At 40.7% G+C, this 18,045-nt stretch overlaps 1 protein-coding gene across 5 annotated transcripts in view; it reads left to right on the top strand.

The window, feature by feature from the left end:
- The window catches only part of TBC1D4 (TBC1 domain family member 4), a 94,081-nt gene that overhangs the window by 44,856 nt on the left and 31,180 nt on the right, over window positions 1–18,045 (top strand). For all 5 annotated transcript variants that reach the window (XM_072135344.1, XM_072135343.1, XM_072135345.1 and 2 more), the window contains 6 exons: window positions 5,631–6,224; window positions 7,456–7,545; window positions 10,087–10,191; window positions 10,504–10,636; window positions 14,209–14,300; window positions 15,359–15,469. In XM_072135344.1, coding sequence (XP_071991445.1) covers window positions 5,631–6,224; window positions 7,456–7,545; window positions 10,087–10,191; window positions 10,504–10,636; window positions 14,209–14,300; window positions 15,359–15,469 — 1,125 coding nt within the window. The remainder of the gene's footprint in view (window positions 1–5,630; window positions 6,225–7,455; window positions 7,546–10,086; window positions 10,192–10,503; window positions 10,637–14,208; window positions 14,301–15,358; window positions 15,470–18,045) is intronic.

Here is an 18,045-nt window from a genome sequence, read left to right as displayed (position 1 = left end):
GTCCTGCCCCACCTCAGTAGCTATAATTACTGTACTGCCCCCCAGTAGCTATAATTACTGTCCTGCACCCCCAGTAGCCATAAATAATGTCCTCCACCACCAAACAGGGCCCTATATATTTAAGCTAAATAAAAACCATAATTCTTACCTTATCCCGCTCCTCTTCGTGCTGCCTCTCATCAGGGGATCCGGCGCAGGCGACGGCTGATGACGCGTCTGCAGGTCAGGTGCCGGGTCATAGACCTCAGCAGACCCGGCGCAGGCAGACGCGTCACATCTCCTGCGTCAGCGATGGGGTCGATGGCGGGTAAGTAGTGTGAGGTGGGTGGGACGGGGGCGGATCGGCGGCCCGTTCTAATTTTGAATTATGACAGCTCCGGGCCCTCCTGATCCAGCGCACGGACCAGATGCAGAACAGTCCGTGCGCTGTAACAGGCAGGCCCGCGGCTGTCACAATTCAAAACATCTGCCCGCTGTGCTGCGCCGGGTTATCAGCGCAGGGGTCAGGTGCGGGCCTCTGACTGACCGGCAGCGGAGCTTCGGTGGATCGCGGGAAAGGTGAGAAACATTACCGGCGTATACGGTACATTTATTTGCTAAAATGAGAGCATCCCTTTATGTCTGGGTGTCATCCGATCTACACCTGGACCTAGATGAGAAAACTGAAAATGAACCAAGTACAGTTATAAGGAGACAAAAATGCTTCTAGTGCATGGTCCATAAAGTAGCACACAGATTGTAATAACCTTCATAATACAAAAGTATACACCTTCCATGTGCCGCTCTACAGGCGCCGAATGTACGACCTTGCCAGGTATTGGACACTGACATATTAGATCCTGTTGTAAAAGGTTGTACTTTTAATTGTTGCTGGTGGAATACGGATGTAATATTTAACTAGGTAAAAGCTGCTTTGTACAATAGAAGTTATCTGTTCTCTTCCTCTGGGTAATCTGCTGTTCTATAATTATAGTTATATATGACGCGATTAGTATTGTATGGTGCTTGTAAATGCTTACAGTGCATGTATGGGAAATAATTGTGTTCACGCGTCACAGAAAATATAAAGTCTTGTAGTACTGTACTACTGGGAGCTTCATAATATCCTGTTTTGTGTTGTAGTTGTGCAGAATATGTAATCTTATCTATTAACCGTTGCTTGTGTTTGCAGACATTTAATGAAGGACATTTGGCATAACATTGAAATATAGGTACACGAGGTCCTAGATCTTGGCTGCCTTCTGCTCCTAGGTTTGTGTAAACCTAAACTAAAGCCAAGGTGGTGAATGCATTTCCCTTTATAGTTAACTTGTTACTTTACTGGATGATGTAGTTTGTTGAATATGTCTGGTTAATCATGTTTTTTGGGATTATATAAATAAAGAATTATTATTATTTCCCGTGTGTGTGTGTGTTTTTTTTTTTTTTAATTCTTTCTTAGTTTTAGCTTGCTAAACTGCCAGCTATTACTATGAACGGTTTTATGTTGTGAATCCTTTTAGTAAATTACTGGTCCTCTTAAAACTTCATAATCTTCCTTGTAATATTTGTCATCCTTGTCTATCTTTGTTAAATGATACTAGTAGCACAGCAGAAATTGGCCTAATAAACCACTACAAATTTGGTTCTTTGATCACCCAATATTGTGCCTTCATCCAAAGCGAGATGTACATTGGCTGTAAAGTAGTGATGAAGAATTTGGGTCTGAAGTCAAGCTCTCCGTACTCAGGATGTTGTCCATTGATGCAGGGGCGTGAATTACGGTGAAGGAGACATTCCGAGGAGGAGAGAACTTAACTTCATTACTAAACTGTCCACCTGCATGACATTATACTACCCCTTCAAAGTTGATTTTCAGAATGATGACACCACAATGGACAAAGCATGCTCTGGAAGGTGTTAAGCTGCTAGACGGCATTCTCTAGGTGGCCTTTAGGGTCAATCTCTGCTTCCCTTTAGACTGCAGTGAGATTTGCATCAATTGCTCTGAAACTTATGTGCAGATTGTCCATATGTAATACATGCTCATTTTAATCTGACTCATTATACATTGTGCACACTGGCCATCTTTATTAACAAGGTCGTCCCCTTAGAACACAACTTTTCCAAGTAGTTTTGCTGTACGGGTTAGAAAGCTATGCCAGACAGAGAATCGCATTGACTTGGTGGACTATTACTGATTTATTCTGGCATTTTATAGAGAATTGAGTGCTTTTATGTTTATATGAAGTGTTTCTAATCTGTTTTTGTGTCTTTAGATATTTGCTTCTGGAAGTTTTATGATTTGTGGTCATTTTCCAGCAGCAGAAGGGATATACTGAATGTCTTTATTATAAACCCTGTTTGCGTCTAGTTTTATTTGAGATTTAGAGCCTCATAGAAGATACTAAATTTTCCAGTTATAGATCTGAACTTGTAGACACTGTTATGTTTTTTTTAGGTCTCCGGCGACTGCACTTTGTTTTAGTGGTACAAATCACATAAAATACAAGTGAAAGTTGCCAGGGGCCTGTCTGCTGTTCTACGAGCAGCTGTTATATGCCGTGAAGTAGCATAGCCTTGTTTATTTCCATGCCTTCTCTAGTTATGCCACTTTATTTCTTTCTGTTTTACTATCAGTTTATAAATAGATGCTATTTTATTTGCATTTATTGTAAACTCTCCTGCCATAAATATGGAGCACTTCTGGGGCAGAATCCAAAGGCACAAACTACTCTTGCTATGGCCAATCCTAATCATGTGTTTCGCCTCTAGATAAGACCTATCACCTGAAATTCCATACCCATGTAGGAGACACTGTACTAAGGGACCCATAACAGAGACATTTAGGCCCTGTATTATTTTATAAAAAAAATTGCACCTGTTAGTTACCCCTAGGAAAACTATGATTGGATGTGTTGGATTCTGTGCCTCTGTTATCTCTTTTTCTAGGCAACTTCTGTGGTGGAACTCAAAATTGACCTTCTAAACCACTACCATATCAGTTTGTTGTCAAGCATCTGAACTTTTTCCATATTCTGTTTCTCATCCAGTAAATCTACTTTAAAGTGAGATGTAAATTGGAGTTATAAAGTCACAGAGGTGGAGAGTACGGCAATGAAGTCAAGTTCTCTCTGCCTCAGAAGTCTCCCTCTATTGTGAGCCACATTGTTCTCTAGACTTGAGGAGACTTGGTTATTTATGCTATCAATGAGTCAGAGTTCTGTCCGATGTTGACTCGGGCTAAACTTGTACAAGAAAATTGTCCGTGTGCAACTGACCTAAATCTCTGGCTTTCAAAAACTTTGCCTCATTTTTTAGTTTGCAGTGATGACCTGAAAGGAGACCTACGGGTTAACACTGTACTTAAAGTTAAGAAGTGTACAGGCAGTCCTCAGGTTAAGTAGCAGATAGGTTTGGTGTTTTTGTTCTTAAAGGGAACCTATCATGAGGAAGGCCATTTTTACATGATGCCTGGTACCAATAGCTTCTGGCACTGTGATTTGAAATATGCTATTGTTGTGCATCTGAATAATTCCAATGCTTTATTTTTTATTATTTACTTATTATTTCTTTAACATTACCTGGCTCCCTGCCTGAAGTGTGCAGTCAGTGTCCCAGGGCGGGGGTACAGTTCAAATGGTACACTCACTCATTACCCTTAGCCTAACCGCCAAGGTAATGCCCACCAATAATGCTGACTATATGAGCTTTTGCCTGAGTATATGAACTGTTGGCAGAATACTCAGCATATGAGCTGGTACTTTTAGTACTCCAGCAGTATACTGCATATAACAATGAGAAATGTAAAATGAGAAATACTATAGTCATGAGGCTGGAGTAATACAAGTACCAGCTCATATGCTGAGTATATGAGCTGGCACTTGTACTCTGGCCTCATGGCCATAGTACTTCTCATTGTATCCCTTTATATTGCAGTATATGAGCCACATAATAATCAGCACCATATACTAAAAACAGGGAGAAACTGAGAACTGTTGAGGGAGAGCTTCGTGTGAGTCCTTCCACCATTCCTGCCAGGATATCCCTTTTGTGTCCCAGGTTTCACACTGAGTGAGTAAAATAAATTTAGAATCTATATTATTAACTATATGTATAATATGACTGCTTTAGTGTCATTTTGTGCTATTTTGTTTGGTGGTGTGCCCCAGGATTTTCTAAGTATAAAAAGTGTGCCGCGGCTCAAAAAAGGTTGAAAATCACTGGTCTATAACACAAATCTATCACAGTACATTGAGTGCAGAATGATTATAAAGTACAAACAGAACTAGGGAGGAAAATATTATCCAACTAGAGTGCAGTCTAAAGGGTCATTTTTCCAATACAGGCGGTCCCTGACTTAAGAATGCCTGACTTGCAGACAACTTCTACAGTAGTTACAGTCGGACTTCTGGATACTGAGAATTTACTTAGCCATAACCCTTGGCTGCAATGAACAGCTGTAAGGCCGCTGTCACATGTTCTGCTTTCATAACGAAAGGGTAGCACATGGGGGGACGGGCCTCACCCCAATCTCATATGTATTTCCAGGGAAACCTCATGTGATCGGTAATCAAGACCCGGTGTTCCAGGTCCCTGGAAATGCGTAAATGTGTGACCGCAGCCTAAAAGTGGTCTTCAGTTTATCTTAATGATTAAATTTTATTCTTATGACAACCCAAAATTGAGAGAATCACATTGACCAAATGGGCTGCAGTTACAAAATATAACTGTTCTGACTTGCATACTAATTAAACTTAAAAACAAATCTACAGAACCGTTCTTGTACATAACCCAGGGAATGCCTGTTTTGCAGCAAAGAAGACTTAAAGGGAACCCATCACCACTATTTTCACAAATCCAGGTAGTGGCAGGTTCCTATAGAGCTCTAGTAACTATCTGACACCCTGCTCCTCTCCATGCAGCCTGCTGTGATTTCATGTGATAAAATATGCTGTGATTTCATGACCTATATGCTTAGTGCACAGTTCCTAATGCTACAAAACTATAGGACCTGCGATGATGTCTCCCTGGTCACATGACATTATAGCAGCATACAGAGATAGGGATAGGGAGGAGCTGCTGGATTCAGCCTGAGGAGGCCACGCCCACCTGGACTCCATGTAGCCATGCTTAGTTACCAGGTAAAACTATAAAGTTGAATATATGGGAATCTCAGGGGAATAATTTTTAGCTACAAGCAGGGTGTCAAATAGTTATTAAAGCTCTATAGGAACCTGTCACTACCTGTATTTGTGAAAATAGTGGTGACGGGTTCCCTTTAAGTATCAAGTATAATAGAGGGTTATGTACTTTGCGCCACCTGCAGGGTGTAACTCTGTAGACTATTTCTCAACCTGCAATACAAACATGATTTAACATGGTTTTCCAGCCAAAAGCAAAGTTAATTTGAATTCTATTTATCAAGGTAGCACCTTGATGAATAGAATTCAAATTAACGTTGAAGCGTCACTGATCCCAAGGCACTTCCTCCTGGTACAGCAATGGCGCCTATACATAACCTATGCTGTGACTGCTGCAGCCCATCACTGACTAGTGAGATGAGGAATATTCTCAAGTATGACACTGCTCAGATAAATGATACCTTTTCCTCTGCCTACTCTTATTCTTGTGCTTTGGCCTTTTTTCAGGTTTCCACAGTCATCAGCAGCATCCGGCAGATGTCTAAAGTTGCCCTGAAGGAAGATTCAAAGCCCAGCAAAGACAGTGAAGATGCCTTTTATAACTCCCAGAAGTTTGAGGTTTTATACTGTGGGAAGGTGGTAATTGCCCATAAAAATGCTCCTTTAACTCTTATTGATGACTGCATAGAGAAGTTCTCTCAGCATGAGCGCCAGAGGCTGAAACTTCTGAGCGAACAACGTAGCATAGACTCCAGCTCCGACCTTACATTGGCTGAGAGCAATCTCCCAATTTCTCCATCTGACAGTACATTTCAAGAACTGGACACAGACTCTTATGCCAATTCTGCCTCAAGGAACCATTCAGGGATATTTACAGTAGGTAGCCAGAGCAATCTTGCTGGTATGCGGGTAACTTTTCCTGAAAGGATACTTGAAGACTCAGGCTTTGAGGACCAGCAGGAGTTTAGGTCTCGGTGTAGTAGTGTTACTATACAAAAGAAAGTTTATGATGGAAAGATACAATCAAGAAGAAGACATGCAAGTGCACCAAGCCATGTACAACCATCAGACTCTGAAAAGAACAGAACAATGCTCTTTCAGGTATGTTAAAATATAGACCTACTACTTGTATATAAACCATTCAACAGCCGCGACATAAGATCATCCTTGCCTCTCCATAAAAAAAGTGGAGAACTCCATTCATTAAATAATAGGGCGGGGGGTTGTATGGAACTTTACGTAGATTTACTAGTAGATTTGGTGACCTAAAAACATTGCCAAGTCCAGATACTGACCGCTTGAACCTGGAATAATGACCCAAAGTCATCTTTTCATTGTGGGACCTAAACACATGAAAGGGTTATCCAAACAGGACAACCCTTCTAAGCACGGCCGAGCTGATGGAGCAAATAGAGATTCCTTTAAATGTTTTTCTCTTTGGAACATTGCCTAGTAAACATCTTCCCTTTACTAAGAAGTTTTCAGTACATAATGTGTTAAAATGATTTTTACTCTGACAGCCCTCCTGGGACCTAAGTCATCTTGAAATATATTCCACTATTTTTTCTCCTTCTAAATTGTTTTCCATTAGTTCAATTGTGTTGTTTATTTGAGAAACTCAATGCCGTGCTGTGTACTATGTGTAGCTTATTTTTCCATATTGTCTTTTATGGTTTTAAGGGGGTATTTTGTTGTATACTGATATTCATGTTATGATAGTGGGGGTCCAACCAATAAGACCCCTGCCAGACAGGAGAACACAGAACTTGTGTGTCCATCATGTTTGCAGTAGTGGACCTTGCATGTAACCATCCACTTCATTAATCTTGATGGGATTGCTGAAGAGAAGACCTTTTGCAACTCTCTGGCAACCCTATATAACTAAATGGAGCAGCATCATACATGTATGACCTTTCATTTGATATATGCTTGGTCCACATGACCTGACACATGACCCCCAGTTTCATGGTATATTCACGCCACTTACAGTTCAGGAGTTCAAAGGTAGATGGTGTATACATGTGATATTGTGGCAACCATGAGAGTAACATTTTCCTTCAATTTCTATTAATTTTGAAGGTGGGGGAGTGGCACTTTTTACGTGATCCCGAGTTCATTATGGGTATATTCACCATTGAATATAATTATTAGAATTGTGTTATTTATATTGATCAGTGATTAATGTAAAAAAGACCCAAACCAAAGCAAAATAACATTTTGTACCCTGCTACGTGTGCAGATTACTTATCAGTATCCCGTTTTATCTGAGTGTTCATACAATAGTTGTTGTCAATTTAATGATAATAACATCTCTACGATATTTATTTTACAGGTTGGAAGGTTTGAAATTAATCTCATTAGTCCCGATACCAAATCTGTAGTTCTGGAGAAGAACTTCAAAGATATATCTTCATGTTCTCAGGTAAGAGCCTGATCAGTCTTTACCAGTCCTCTCAGTTCCCAGGAGAGGGATGAGGTGGGCTGCGTCTCAGAGTACCTATCGGCACTGTACCCTGACCATAGTCACATAACACGCTCTGCCTACTGTCACAATACAGTTCTCATTTACATCTACTTTTTTTAATGCTACAAAAATTATACAAATATAGCAAAATATTCTAGTTTTCCTTAAGAGCCATTCGATCAAGGTGTCTGAAAGGGTTGTTTTCTTGTGGATGGAAAGTCCAGGATAGTGAATAGTGACAATGCTTTGTATAAACCAATTCATGACAACCCCTGAGTTGAAGGTGACTGGATTAAGGATTTAGCCTCTTCCATTGAATTAATAGATTATTCTAAGAGGCTTTTGGGTGAGCAGCTAACAAAATGCAACTGAAAAGGAACACAGGCGACAAATTGCTACTTTCTATGAATAACAATGGTTAATTTAATCACTATTAAAAGGGTTTATGTAGAAAAACATGTAGCCTTAGCTTCAAAATGTACATGCAAGGATAAAATTGTGTCGAGAGCAACATTTGTGGTATACTCTGAAACCTCTTACAAACATCAGTTTATAAACTTGTATGCAGATCACTAAGTTGATTCCAGTGAAGCCCTGCATATTCATTAGTTACTGCTTTTCTTCTTGTTGCCTTAGTTTCACTGATACAGAACATGCTGCTGTATGGAACATTGAGACAGACCTCTGTTACATCATTGGCCACTTCATGTCATGTGACCAGGGTGATGTCATCTAAGATCCTGTTACATTTGCAACATCTTTCCCATGTATGTATCTGATCACATGAAATCACAGTAAGCCTCCATGGAGGAAAGATAGAAGTAGAAATCCATGGAGGCATGCTGTGATTTCATGTCATCAGATAAATACTTTGGGTAGATGTAGCAAATGTAACAGGACCTTAGATGACATCACCCTAGCGCTCATCTCTGCCTGTTTTAGCATTAGAGAAGAAACCAGTTGAATGGGTCCAACAAGAAGGGCCCACAGGATCCTCTTGCAAATAGGTGAGGCTAAGGGCAGTAGGCTTCATCCCAGTAGCCTTGTATGTAGATCATGCACAGTGATGTGAGGCTTCACCAGACACACTGTGCATGCGCGAGAGGCTCATGTGGACTTTGGTAATGCCCACTCTTAAACCCTGACTGTATAAAACCAAACTGCCTTACTGGTTTCCTTTAAATATAGATCAAGGATTTAACTACTCTAATGGCAGAGTCAGAGTGGTAGAGTAGTACAAATGCTTTGTTCTATAGAGCCTTTCAAGACCTTCACCTAGAGACCATCAAAGGATCTGATCATGTGTTTGTATATGTATCATGCTAAAATACATATATATATGATAACTCGTGCTTATTGAATTTTTTTTAACCCATTGCTATATTATACCAAATGTTCCTTATAAACACCATATACACAGACGTCGCAATAACGTTTGTGCAATTGTAATGCACGCTTGCACAGTTTTATGCCCTAAAAATTGTTTGATGTGTATAATGCGCATGCCGGGCCGTGAATGAATGTGAACTGAGACTGTCACATGAACTTCTGCAGCGGGCATGAATAGCAGCAGGGGAGAGCCCATCTAGATGGCATTGTGTTCCCTACACAGAGCCATTGGCAGGATCCAGGCTCATTCTGAGCACTCTGCTTGCAGAACGATGGGGTGAGGGGGGTGAGATGTGTTACCGTTCATTGATAACAGTGATCCGATGACTGTTATCTGTATATAATAACAGCAGGGAATACATCTAATTTGTTCCCTGCTAACTGGTGTCCTGGCTAAAACAAATGTAATTTAAACACCTAAAGAATTTCAACTTAAAAAATAATAATTTAAAAAGTAAAAAAATTAGTTACCTGCTTCACCCTGTCAAATAATAATAAAAAAATAGACATTTAAAATAAATAAATAAAAGGTTAAAAAGATTATAGAACACAGCAACCTGTCATAGTCTGATCTGGGGGTGAGAGTCATAGATTTAACTGGGAGGGCAGCACTGTCAGGGAGGGGCTGGCATCAGCAATAGTCAGTTCTGAGGAGGCTGGCTGCGTCTGGGGAGGTTGGCTGCATCAGCCTTTGCCTGGTCTGGGGAGGTTGGCTGCATCAGCCTTTGCCTGGTCTGGGGAGGTTGGCTGCGTCAGCCTTTGCCTGGTCTGGGGAGGTTGGCTGCGTCAGCCTTTGCCTGGTCTGGGGAGGTTGGCTGCGTCAGCCTTTGCCTGGTCTGGGGAGGTTGGCTGCGTCAGCCTTTGCCTGGTCTGTAGTTTAAGATTAAGTAAGTTTGAGCACCTCTTGTTTAATGCAAGATTACAGCCAACTTATAACATTATATATGAGAGTGTGAAAATGTCATGCTCCTTCTTGAAATACTCATGAAAAATGGTGAATGGAGTATAATTCTTCTGGAAAAATGTTAGTGTGACCTCTACATACACGTATAAGGTCATACTTAACATTGCTCTATTCAATAATAATTTGTCTTCCTTTTTTTCCCCCAGGGTATTACACATATTGATCACTTTGGTTTTGTCTGCCGTGAAAGTGTGGAGCCTGGTATAAACCAATATGTTTGCTACGTCTTCCAGTGTGCCACAGAAGCTTTGGTGGGTAACTCATGTAGTGGTGGAAGCCACAGTCTTATCATACACAAGACACACAACATCCACTACCCAATAGTCATTTTATATCTGATATGTTAAGGAACTCTACCAGGCAATGTATCCGTACAAAGCAATGGACTTCTGGACACATATATATATATATATATATATATATATATATATATATATATATATATATATATATATGTGTGTCCAGAAGTCCATTGCTTTGTATGTTTTCAGAAGATCCTTACAATTTTTAATGTTGTTTGCATAGATTTTTTTAAGTTTTTTTTTTTCTCCCCCTCTTGTTAGGTGGATGAAGTCATGTTGACCTTAAAGCAAGCGTTCAGCACAGCTGCCGCTCTCCAAAATGCCAAGACGCAGATCAAGCTGTGTGAAGCCTGCCCTATGCATGCCCTACACAAACTGTGTGAGCGAATTGAAGGTATGAATAGTGATATACAATACCCTGGAGCACATACTTCAGCACAAAAACTGCTTCTATTAAAAAAATCTGTACAATTCTTACAATTTCAAAGCCTCAAGGTGGCCATACACGTCAGAGAACTGTTGAAAGCTATTTCCTGGCCACTTCTGTGCATATTCAGCAGGCCATACTTCATAGCAGGGGTGAACAAACCCGTGGTCCGCCAACCCTCAGGTTGCAGCTCCCGCCCTGCTGTTGGAAGCTTCCAGTGCAGTAGCAGGGCCGCAATTTTAAAAACGGAATAACACATCCCCTGGCTGCTGTACAGGGGAGAAGCTCAAGGACCTGTGATGTCATCATTACATGACCCTCTGGCTTCACCTCTATACAGCCTCCTGCAGAACAGGGCTGCACACAGTGAGGAGAGGGTAACGAGATCTGTGGGCAGCAAGGAGGGGGTAACGAGAACTGTGGGCAGCAAGGAGGGGGTAACGAGAACTGTGGGCAGCAAGGAGGGGGTAACGAGAACTGTGGGCAGCAAGGAGGGGGTAACGAGAACTGTGGGCAGCAAGGAGGGGGTAACGAGAACTGTGGGCAGCAAGGAGGGGGTAACGAGAACTGTGGGCAGCAAGGAGGGGGTAACGAGAACTGGGGGCAGCAAGGAGGGGGGGGTAACAAGAACTGGGGGCAGCAAGGAGGGGGGGGTAACAAGAACTGGGGGCAGCAAGGGGGGGTAACTGGAACTGGGGGCAGGAAGGGGGGGGTAACTGGAACTGGGGGCAGGAAGGGGGGGGTAACTGGAACTGGGGGCAGGAAGGGGGGGGTAACTGGAACTGGGGGCAGGAAGGGGGGGGTAACTGGAACTGGGGGCAGGAAGGGGGGGGTAACTGGAACTGGGGGCAGGAAGGGGGGGGTAACTGGAACTGGGGGCAGGAAGGGGGGGTAACTGGAACTGGGGGCAGGAAGGGGGGGGTAACTGGAACTGGGGGCAGGAAGGGGGGGGTAACTGGAACTGGGGGCAGGAAGGGGGGGGTAACTGGAACTGGGGGCAGGAAGGGGGGGGTAACTGGAACTGGGGGCAGGAAGGGGGGGGTAACTGGAACTGGGGGCAGGAAGGGGGGGTAACTGGAACTGGGGGCAGGAAGGGGGGGGGTAACTGGAACTGGGGTCAGAAAGGAGGAGTAACAGGGGGTAGAAGGGGGGGTAACTGGAACTGGGGCAGAAGGGGGGGTAACTGGAACGGGGGCAGAAGGGGGAGTAACTGGAACTGGGGCAGAAAGGGGGAGTAACTGGAACTGGGGCAGAAAGGGGGAGTAACTGGAACTGGGGCAGAAAGGGGGAGTAACTGGAACTGGGGACAGAAAGGGGGGTTACTGGAACTGGGGGGGGCACTAGAACTGGGTGCAGCAGATGGAGAACTAGAACTAGGTGCAGCAGGGGGGGGGGTGCTGTCTGAGTGAGGAGAGCGAGAAGATTCAGGGGTCAAGGTGCCTGTGGTGGGGGAAAGAGCAGTTTTATAGTAATTATATTCATGTACATAGGGGGCAGCATTATAGTAGTTATTTTCTTGTACATAGGGGGCAGTATTTTAGTAGTTATATTCCTGTACATAGGGATCAGTATTATAGTAGTTATATTCCTGTACATAGGGGGCAGTATTATAGTAGTTATATTCTTGTATATAGGGGGCAGTATTATAGTAGTTATATTCTTGTACATAGGGGGCAGTATTATATTAGTTATATTCTTGTACATAGGGGACAGTATTATAGTAGTTATATTCCTGTACATAGGGGGCAGTATTATAGTAGTTATATTCTTGTACATAGGGAGCAGTATTATAGTAGTTATATTCTTGTACATAGGGGGCAGTATTATAGTAGTTATATTCTTGTACATAGGAGGCAGTATTATAGTAGTTATATTCCTGTACATAGGGGCAGTATTATAGTAGTTATATTCTTGTACATAGGGAGCAGTATTATAGTTATATTCTTGTGCATAGGGGGCAGTATTATAGTAGTTATATTCTTGTACATAGGGGGCAGTATTATATTAGTTATATTTTTGTACATAGGGGGCAGTATTATATTAGTTATATTCTTGTACATAGGGGGCAGTATTATAGTAGTTATATTCCTGTACATAGGGGGCAGTATTATAGTAGTTATATTCTTGTACATAGGGGGCAGTGTTATAGTAGTTATATTCCTGTACATAGGGGGCAGTATTATATTATTTTCTTGTATATAGGGGGCAGTATTATAGTAGTTATATTTCTGTACACAGGGAGCAGTATTATAGTAGTTATATTCTAGTACATAGGGGGCGGTATTGTAGTAGTGATATTCTTGTACATAGGGGGCAGTATTATAGTAGTGATATTCTTGTACATAGGGGGTAGTATTATAGTAGTTATATTCTTGTACATAGGGGGCAGTATTATAGTAGTTATATTCCTGTACATTGGGGGCAGTATTATAGTAGTTATATTTCTGTACACAGGGGGCAGTGTTATAGTAGTTATATTCTTGTACATAGGGGGCGGTATTGTAGTAGTGATATTCTTGTACATAGGGGGCAGTATTATAGTAGTGATATTCTTGTACATAGGGGGTAGTATTATAGTAGTTATATTCTTGTACATAGGGGGCAGTGTTATAGTAGTTATATTCCTGTACATAGGGGGAGGCATTATAGTAGTTATATTCTTGTACATAGGGGGCAGTATTATATTCTTTTCTTGTATATAGGGGGCAGTATTATAGTAGTTATATTTCTGTACACAGGGAGCAGTATTATAGTAGTTTTATTCTTGTACATAGGGGGCGGTATTATAGTAGTGATATTCTTGTACATAGGGGGCAGTATTATAGTAGTTATATTCCTGTACATAGGGGACAGTATTATAGTAGTTATATTCTCTCCTCCACACTCATGCAGCTCCCTCTCTTCTCCCCTCCATTGATTGTGGGTGTTAACTATTTAAGTTCTTTTTTTTTTTTTTTTTTGGGCATTGACAGGGTCTGTCATTCAGCCTGAACTGTAAGCAACTTTCTAAGGCAGCAGCTTACAGATCAGTAGCATATTTGCTATATACTGCAATACAGTATTATTGCAGTATATGGCAGGAGTGATATGAGGCCCTAGGGTTAAAGTTAAAGGTTTTTAATTCTCTTTATTTTTTTTTAAGTTCAAATCACCCCTTTCACCTAGAACTGATATAAAAAAAATAAAATCATAAACGTGTTGTGTATCACTGTATCCCAAAATGCCTGATCTATCAATATAAAAAAACGTTTATTATCGGCGGTGAACCCCATCACAGAAATCTTTAGATACAATAAAACATGTGGATACAAAATTTATACAGGATCGTATTGATCCAAAGAATAAAGGGGGAGGTATCATTTGAAGGGCAGAGTGAAAGTTGTAAAAACGGAGCCCACAAGAAAAATTTTACTTTAGAGAGATTCCAGATTGCAAAATGTTTCAGTTGTCCTCTTTTATGAATGGTCAGTGATATACTGTAGATCAATATATTCTTCAACAATTTTTTTTTTTTCTTTCAATTTTCCTTTATTTCTTAGGGCTGTACCCCCCAAGAGCCAAGCTGGTGATACAGCGTCAATTGTCTCTTCTCTCGGATAATGAACAAGCAGACATTTTTGAAAAAGTCCAGGTAGTTACACTTTCTTATGCCTATATCATTCACTCGCTTTCTAGAATACAAATCTACATGTTTGTTAGTGCTTTTGTGGTGCATCCCTTGAATTTCCGAACAGCAATTATTTTTACCGACCCAACAATGAAGAACACCTGCCCCAAATAAGTATTGAACTGTAAACTAATAATACTGCTCCTTGACTTTATGGGCATTGATGTGAAATCCTACTTTCTGTTCTGTTTTTAATTTAAAATGGAAATAGAATAGAAATACAGTCAGAAACGTTGAAATTACTTGTTAGCTATAAGCATAAGATGAATTTACAAGTCTACAAGTTTGTATTTCAATAATAAACAAACATGTCATGTATTAATGTATAATCTGTTATTCAATACTAATAATACAAAAAGGATGCACACAAAGTAAATAAAATCAATTTATAAGCGAAAATGTACCACAATGACATCTCTAGGAAAAGCTTACCATGAGATGGTCTGTGCAGACACAGCAGTCCAGCTCCCCCATCTGGACAATGACCATAGAAACGCACCACATTATAACCAATCCACCATTCACCATAAAGACCAGAGAAATACAATCAATTACCTGATAAAGCAAGTGGTACGTCTAAGTTGGGAAGCTGGGGCAAAAACCCAAAGTTTGTATTGCTCTTACATTACGATAGTGGCAGCAACAATACATTTCAATCCTCTTTAAAGACACACAATGAAATCCTATCTCCACATATAACTAATATGACTGCAGAAAGGTGACAGGAGTGTATTTCTTTTTAATGGCTTGGCACACAATACCAGTGTATGCCAAAAGAAATTGAAATTTCATGGTAGGGGCCCTTATTGTGGGTGCCCACCCTCACCACAGTTTTGACAGTGATGCTAGTTTAGGCAACTCTACCCCAGTGGCTTCCTCCTCTGGTATGATACACATTGCATTTCTGTAACAGTTACCTACTATGTAGTTATTTGTATTACTAAACGGATAGATAATACAATAAAATTAGTACAAATGGCCATCACATGCTTTGCTGTAAATATGACTCTTGTTTTTGTCAGAAAATGAAAGCAACCAGCGACCAGGAGGAGAATGAGCTTGTCATACTTCATCTTCGACAACTGTGCGAAACAAAGCAGAAAACACATGTTCATATTGGAGAAATGCACATGGTAAATGAGGATTATATATGTACATACACAAAAAAGATCCTAAATTTTAACCAATATAAACATTTTCATCTTTTGTAACGCCATTGCTTATTTGGTGTATTTTGTGCAGCAGTAACCTGATGACATTCTTTTTATTTTCCACCTTTGCTATAAGGGAAATGAACGCATGCCCTTGCTTTGTGAGAAGCTTGTGGTTTTACATAGCCACTAACCTAAGCATAGGGCTAAGGTGTTTTGCATTAAATGTATTAAAAGGTGCATACCCCTTATTATCAGATTACAATATTAACTGGCTATCTAATGTATATGGCTTCAATGCCATGGGAGATGCTTTTTAACTGTTTACGGACAAAACAGTTGTAGTGTCCAGACGTTGCAGTGTCCAGAACACCCACTGCTTAGAGTAATATGTTTTTGTAGAAGGGCCAATGAAAACACCGAAGAGTGCTGTCTATCCCCAAGCAATTGGTTTTATATACAGTATATTATAAAATATAATATAATGTATGTGTATATATACATACACTGGCAGTACCCGGGTTACATACAAGATAGGTTTCGGAGGTTTGTTCTTAAGTTGAATTTGTATGTAAGTCAAAACTGCATATTTTATAATTGTAGTTCCAGACAAAAACTTTTTTTGTCCCAGTGACAATTGAAGTTTCAAAATCTTTTACCATAATGGAACCAAGGATTATCAATAAAGCTTCATTACAGATACCTTACAGTTGATCATTGGAGTCTGGGACTAAAGGAAAGCATCCAGAGAGCTTCACCAGAGGTCACATTGGGCAGATGGGTCCGTCTTTAACTAAGAGTCGTCTGTAAGTCGGGTGTCCTTAAGTAGCGGACCGCCTGTGTTTGTGTGCATATATATATATATGAGCACAAACATATACTTTCTAGTCAGATCCATGTTGTAAGTTCATTTGGGTCTAGTGACCTAGTTTCGTGAGCTAATCCACTGTAGACATTTCGTAGGGGACCTGGCTGTGGCAGTAATGTACAGTGCAGCTAAAACATTGGGGCAGATTTACTTACCCGGTCCTGTCGCGATCCAGCTGCGCGTTCTGTGTGTAGGATTCGGGTCTTCCGGCGATTCACTAAGGTAGTTCCCCCAATGTCCACCAGGTGTCGCTGCTGCGCTGAAGTTCATTGGAGTTCGCTGGACTTCAGCAAGCCGGGCCGAGTGCAGGTAAGCGCGTGTCCAGCAACCCTTTTTTTTTTTTTTTTTTAAATGTGGTGGTTTCCCTGAATCCGTCGGGTTTTCGTTCGGCCATGGCCTCCGATTTCCGTTGCATGCATGCTGGTGCCGATGTGCCACAATCCAATTGTGTGCGCCAAAAACCCTGGGTAATTCAGGGAAAATCGCCGCAAAACGGAAAAATTCGGGTAACCCGACGGTAAAACGCAATTCGTGCCCTTAGTAAATGACCCCCATTATGTACATCTTTGGCAAAATATATATATTTTTTTAGTTATCTGTCCTGTGTGTTTTTAAAATGCAGTTCAGTACAATGCTTCAAATGTAGTTTTAGAAATTTCATTCAGACTTGAGGACGTGCTTTACAACTGCAATATATTAAATTCTTCCAAATTTGTTTGGTGGCTAAATGTAGAGGGAGAAGTCTACAGCAAAGTATGCACGTGAATGTAAAAATTTCCCATCACATCTAAATCTGTATACATAGTATAATACTGGAAATCCTCCAATTATAGCCTATACGGACCAATTACAGACTGGCTTTTATTTTTCAAGAGCAAAATCTTAAAAAAAAACTGCTCAGTGATTGGTGACTATGGCAAATAAATACTGTTCTTTGAGAGAGTTTAATAAATCTCCTCTGTTGTTGTTATTATTATTATTATTGAGATTGTGAGCCCCATGGGGACAGAGAGCTTGCCAGATCAGTCCGTGTAGTGATGCGTAATCTGTGTGCGCTATATAAATAAAGGAATTAATTAATTAAGCATCTCTGGGAAGAGAATGCTGTAAGACCATTTCAAGTGACTACCTCTTGAAGCTAATCAGGAGATTTGCCAAGAGTGTACAAAGCGGTAATCAAAGCAAAAGGTGTCTTCTTTGAAGAACCTAGAATATAAGACATATTTAGTTGTTTCACACTTTTTGGGTAAGCATATGATTCCACATGCCTTAAGTATATGATTTGATGCCTTCAGTGTGATTTTTATAGTGTAGGAAATACAGAAAACTCTTAGAAAGAGAAGGTGTGTGCAAACCTTTGGTCTATACTGTGTCTGTGTATATGGAACTATAATATAATATAAATATATATAGTGGCTGCATCATAGAATCTGTTGAATATGGTCACAAAGTAATACAGACCAGACCGTAACCAACAGATCCCATTGTGTACAGGCATAATATCCCGCACTGCCACAATCTTCATTGTTCTGTTGCTACGACAGAGCAAAACAATTTCCTCCTATCAAATGTTAGAAATGTGGGCTACACTCCATTTTCTACATTTTATCCATAAAATGTCATGGCTTTCTAGCTGGGTAGTTTATAAAACCTGAAATGCAATGTTTAATACAACAGATATGACCAGTGT

The sequence above is a fragment of the Engystomops pustulosus genome, chromosome 2, assembly GCF_040894005.1.
Source record: "Engystomops pustulosus chromosome 2, aEngPut4.maternal, whole genome shotgun sequence".
In the NCBI taxonomy this organism is placed as follows: Eukaryota; Metazoa; Chordata; class Amphibia; order Anura; family Leptodactylidae; genus Engystomops; species Engystomops pustulosus.
Note: the sequence above shows the minus strand (reverse complement) of the source record. Positions and strands in the feature narration are given on the sequence as shown.